This window comes from Thamnophis sirtalis, unplaced genomic scaffold (genome assembly GCF_051295495.1).
Source record: "Thamnophis sirtalis isolate CommonGarterSnake01/CBP01778 unplaced genomic scaffold, rThaSir2_p1.2 scaffold_9, whole genome shotgun sequence".
NCBI lineage: Eukaryota > Metazoa > Chordata > Lepidosauria > Squamata > Natricidae > Thamnophis > Thamnophis sirtalis.
This window is the reverse complement of record NW_028261389.1, coordinates 80,042,919-80,048,918: the sequence shown is the minus strand read 5'-3', so window position 1 is coordinate 80,048,918 and position 6,000 is coordinate 80,042,919. Positions and strand designations below refer to the sequence as shown.

At 46.5% G+C, this 6,000-nt stretch overlaps 1 protein-coding gene across 1 annotated transcript in view; it reads right to left on the bottom strand.

The window, feature by feature from the left end:
* Positions 1-6,000, bottom strand: part of ITPR2 (inositol 1,4,5-trisphosphate receptor type 2) — a 168,017-nt gene that overhangs the window by 8,689 nt on the left and 153,328 nt on the right. The window contains 2 exon segments of the mRNA XM_087722382.1: positions 1,075-1,235; positions 2,565-2,730. Coding sequence (XP_087578508.1) covers positions 1,075-1,235; positions 2,565-2,730 — 327 coding nt within the window.

The following is a 6,000-nucleotide window of genomic DNA, read 5'->3' as shown; positions in this document are numbered from 1 at the left end:
CGTCAGATGGCCCAAGATGCCTTTGGGATGACAGGTAGTCCTCGATTTATGACAGTTTCATTTAGTGACCGTTTGAAGTTACGACAACACTGAAAGAAAGTGTTCTGACTGAGGCTTCCCAAGAGCACAAGGCAAACTCCTTTGTCCCAGCAAAAAAAACCTTTTCTTAATTGACTGTGAATTCTGCTCATTCACCTCCAGCAAAGTCTTTCAAGGGAGGATTTACAGTCACAGACCTTATCAGGCTTGGAGAGCTGCCAGGATGACCTCTGCAGATTTTGGCCAGGAGACTCAGAGAATGACGAATCAATTAAGCAAACTCCTGCAAACTCCACTCCCCTTTCGCTCCTCTTCTATTTCCTCTGGGAGGGGTCATTCACTGTCCACCTGTGGCCTTACTCCCAAGTCGACCCCTGTTCTTTAGCTCTTCCCTTCATCTGGCAACTCTGTGCATGGGTACACTGGGAACAGGCTCCACCTGTTCTTCTGCCCCACTGATGTCTGACTCCGAAGGCAGCTGATAACTGGCACACGGCTCTGGCCCCCTCTCTGCCTCCGACACAGAGCCCTCCTCAGAGCCTTCTCCAGACTCCAGGACTGGCCCAGGTTCCTCCTCAACCTCCTCCACTGGCTGCTGGCAGGCCACAACAAAAAATGTCTTACGTTCGTTTTCCCCACTTACAACCGAAGTATCCCCATGGTCATGTGATCAAAACTCAGGCACAGCTGGCTCATAGTTATGACGGTTGCAGTGTCCTGGAGTCACGCGAGATCCCCTTTGGTGGCCTTCTGACAAGGCAAAGGCCAATGGGGAAGCCGGATTCGCTTAACGACCATGTTACTAACTTAACAACGGCAGCGATTCGCTTAAGAACTGTGGCCACAAAGGTTGTAAAATGGAGCAAAACTCACTGAACAGATATTCTGCTTTGCAAATGGAAATTTTGGGTCCAAGTGGCCGTAAGTCAAGGACGACCAGTGTGCAGGTGAAGAGATCCTACGGTTAAGGATGAGTGCGTTTCCAGCTGTGTCTGGAAGGACCAATTTTCTGCCTCGCAGCCAAGTGGGACTCACCGCAATCATTTGAGCCACGTAACTTTCTGGTCCAGTATATTCCGTGGGATCTTTCACTCTGACCAGGACGATAAAATAGAGGTAGTGCCACATGTTGTGCTCCGACTTGATGTGTTCTTCAAATGAAACCGTCTTGTTGTCAAACTTGTCTCTCTCAAGGCCTGCAGAAAAAAGGAAAAGGGGGAATTCATTAGAATCTTTTCATACATTAAAGCAGGAGCTTCCAATCTCGGCATCTGGAAGACTTGGGGAACTTCAGCTCCCAGGATTCCGTCTGTCTCTCTCTCTGAGGAATTCTGGGAGTTGAAGTCCACAAGTCTTACTGTAAAGCTTGGAGACTCCTGTATTAAAAACTCCCTTAAGAAATGAGTGGACAAATATCCTACAACAGGCAGTCCTTGAGTTACAACAGTTATAAGAGGAAAGGGGAAGAGAGAATAAAGAGAGAAGATAATGGAAGGGAAAAGGAGAGGAAAGGAGGAGAGGAAAGGAAAAGAGAAAAGAAGAGAAGCAAAGGGGAGAGAAGAGGAGAAGAGAAGAGGAGAGAAGAAGAGGAAAGGAGAGGAAAAGAGAAGAGTAGGAGGAGTAGAGGAGTGGAGAAGAGAAGCGAAGGAGAGGAGAGAAGAAAGGAGAAGAGGAGAAGAGGAGAGGAGAAGCAAAGGGGAGAGAAGAGAAGAGAATAGAAGAGGGGAGAGAAGAAAGGAGAAGAGGAGAAGAGGAGAGGAGAAGCAAAGGGGAGAGAAGAGAAGAGAATAGAAGAGGAGAGAAGAGAAAAGAAAAGAAGAGGAGAGGAAAGGAGAAGACAAGAAGAGAAGAGGAGAAGAGGAGAAGAGAAGAGGAAGATAATTCACTTAAGGAATGCTTGTTTCCCTTAGGAACAGAATTGTTGGGCTCAAATCATAAGTCGAGGACTACATTGCACATTGGACCAAAATTGTTTCCAGCGCGAACCCCCAGATCAGGTGCATTCACAACATGTGCATGTCAATACCTCTCTGTTTTGCCGTTTCTTAAAAAAAAAACCCACACATACAGCATTTTTCGGAATATAAGATGCACCGGAGTATAAGACATACCATGATTTAGAAGAGATAATATTTTTTAAAAAAAAGTTTTTGCACTCTGCAGGTCTCCCAAACCCTCTGCACGCCTCAATATTTTTTTGGGGGGAAAAAGGGCATGCAGAGGATTTGGGAGGCTTGTAGAGTGCTCTTGGGGGCTGGGAGGGGGCCAAAATTAGCAAAAACAGCCTGTTTTTCTCTCGTTTTTGCCTTCCCCAGCTCCCGGGAGCACTTTTGCAAGCCTCCCAAACTCTCTGCACGTCCATTTTTGCAAAGGGGGAGGGGTTTTGGGAGGCCAAAAATGCTGTATTCAGTGTACGAGACGCACCCAGATTTTCACCCTCTTTTTGGGGGTGGGTGGGTGGGAAAGGTGCGTCTTATACTCCAAAAAATACGGTAATGACGAGGCGCAAACCTACGAATACATACCGCAGATGAAACAGGTTGTCTTGAGGATTTCTTCTTTTTTCTGCTTTTCGCTTCTGAGATCGGCAAACGTATCGATGATGACTCCGAAAATGAGGTTCAGCACAATAATGATGACGATGAAATAAAAGAGGAGGTCATAAACCACCCGAGCAGCAAACAGCGGCTCCTTAAAAGAAACGGCATTTGTTATTTGTTTTGGGGTTGTAAGTTGAGGACATGCCAAGATCAAGAAAAGGCAGTAGCAATAGCAGTTAGACTTATATACCGCTTCATAGGGCTTTCAACCCTCTCTAAGCGGTTTTACAGAGTCAGCATATCGCCCCCAACAACAATCCGGGTCCTCATTTTACCCACCTCGGAAGGATGGAAGCCTGAGTCAACCTTGAGCCGGTGAGATTTGAACAGCCGAACTGCAGAACTGCAGTCAGCTGAAGTAGCCTGCAGTACTGCACCCTAACCACTGCGCCACCTCGGCCCTTAGCAATAGCAGTTAGACTTATATACCGCTTCATAGGGCTTTCAGCCCTCTCTAAGCGGTTTACAGAGTCAGCATATCGCCCCCAACAACAATCCGGGTCCTCATTTTACCCACCTCGGAAGGATGGAAGGCTGAGTCAACCCTGAGCTGGTGAGATTTGAACAGCCGAACTGCAGAACTGCAGTCAGCTGAAGTAGCCTGCAGTGCTGCATTTAACCACTGCGCCACCTCGGCTCGAACCCTGCACCTGTTAACAGCAGGGTCCCCCCAAGGCAGGAGTGAAATTCAATTTTTTTTTTACTACCGGTTCTGTGGGCGCGGCTCGGTGGGCGTGGCAGGGGAAGGATACTGCAAAATCTCCCTTCCCACCCCAGTCTGGGGCCAGCCGGAGCTGGCATTTGCCGGTTCTCCCAACTACTCAAAATTTCCGCTACCGGTTCTCCAGAACCTGTCAGAACCTGCTGGATTTCCCCCCCTGCCCCCAAGGCAGTGTTTTAGGACCAACACTCTTCATACGTTACATATACGAACTTTGCGATCATATTATAAGCAACTGCGTTACGTCTTCGCTGACGACGTAAAACTATTCAACACCACCAACAATGCTGCTACCCTACACAAAGGATGTCAGCCTCTGCTTTGCTGTTGCTTCGGCTGCCATGAAACGGGGAGGGAGGGCATGGTATTTGGGAGGGGTTACTCATTGTGCTGGAGGAAGGTTCTGGAGTTCAGCTGTTGATCGGACTACGCATGCGTGGGAGATTCCCGCGCCAGGACTAACGGCACCGACATTCCATCTTCGTGATGCCTTTTGAAGTTATCTCGCACCTGACACTTGAGAGAATTATGATTGGACTGTAACTGTGATGCCAAGGGGAGGGGAATGGGCTATTCTATATATCAATCGCTTTCGCGCCTAAATAATCAGACTTCGCTTCGCTATGCCTTTAATCATTTATAATTAGTAAAAGTACACTTGATTTCCACACATGGAGTCTCGTGGTCTTTCTTTCCTAATTATCTAATGGAGAGGTGCTGACAGAGACCTTGACTGTGGGTCAGAATGGGCAGGCAATTGGCAACTTCAAATCTCAACCAACAAATGTTCTGTCTTACACACATCAGAATGCAAAATACAAGCTGGGTGGACACGGCCTTGTAGATGACCCTCACGCTGTCAAGGACCTTGGAGTACTCATCTCTAATGATCTAAGCGTCAGAGCCCACTGTTAACGACATTGCCAAAAAGGCATTAAGAGTTATTAACCTAATCCTTCGAAGCGTCTTCTCTGGTAATATTGTACTGCTAACCAGAGCATACAAAACCTTTGCTAGACCAATTCTCGAAGACAGCTCATCTGTCTGGAACCCACATTGCATATTGGACGTTAAGACAATCGAGCGAGTCCAGAGGTATTTCACGAGAAGAGTCCTCCACTCCTCTGCTCGCAACAGAATCCCTTATGCCACCAGGCGTGACATTTTGGGCTTAGACAACTTAGAACTACACCGTCTTCAGCCTGACCTAAGCGTAGTAAATAAAATATCTGTTACCATGTCCTACCTGTCAAGGACTACTTCAGCTTCAACCACAACAACACACGAGCTCACAATCGATACAAACTCAAGATCAACCGCTCCAAACTCGATATTTTCTCTTTGCACCTTGATAGAGAAACATCTGTTGCTACCTAGGATTGAACTTTCAATCTTCCAAGTGGGAGGCAAGTGTCTTCACCTCTAGGCCCCCACACCACTTGTCTGTCCGTCCGTCCATCCATCCATCCATCCATCCATCCATCCATCCATCCATCCATCCATCCATCCAATGGTCTTACCTAAGCATAGTATGCAAAATTACTTGCTACAATGTCCTACCTCTCAACGAGTTCTTCAGCTTCAACCACAACAGCACACAAGCACACAATAGATACAAACTCAAGGTCAACCGCTCCAAACTCGATATTTCCTCTTTGCACCTTGATAGAGAAACATCTGTTGCTACCTAGGATTGAACTTTCAATCTTCCAAGTGGGAGGCAAGTGTCTTCACCTCTAGGTCACCACACCACTTGTCTGTCTGTCTGTCCGTCCATCCGTCCATCCATCCATCCATCCATCCATCCATCCATCCATCCATCCATCCATCCATCCATCCATCCATCCATCCATCCATCCATCCATCCTATGGTCTTAGCTAAGCATAGTATGCAAAATTACCTGCTACAATGTCCTACCTGTCAACGAGTTCTTCAGCTTCAACCACAACAGCACACAAGCACACAATCGACACAAACTCAAGGTCAACCGCTCCAAACTCGACTGCAGAAAATACGACTTCAGCCACAGAGTGGTCAACGCCTGGAATGCTCTACCTGAATCTGTGCTTTCTTCCCCAAACCCCCCAAAACTTTAACCTTAATCTGTCTACCGTGGACCTCACCCCATTCCTAAGAGGTCTGCAAGGGGATGTGCATAAATGCACCAGTGTGCCTATCGTCCCTGTCCAACTCTCCTCATTTATTCGTATCCATTTCATGTATTCAAAATCATGTCTATACTTATATATGTTATATATTTAAAGTCACAACCCCTGGTATGCCCAAATATGGGAGGAAGGTCACACTTCCACTCTCTGTCCTCGGCTCGTCACAAGAGACCATCCAGGCAGAAACCCAATATTTTTTACTGTTGCCTTTTTTTGTTACATTTGTTATATTTATGCTGATAAATAAATAAAGGGAGACTAGTATAGATCTATTTCAAGCTATTTAGCTCTCATCAGCTAGCCATACCCATGCTTGTATATTGTATATGTTATGTATTGTATATTATATATTGTATATTGTATATTATATATGTATGCTTGTACAGGGCGGGGCATAACCTTTTCCTAGGGGGTCACAGCAAGATCGACAGCAGTTTACAACTTCCGCGACACCTCATTTTAAAGCCCATA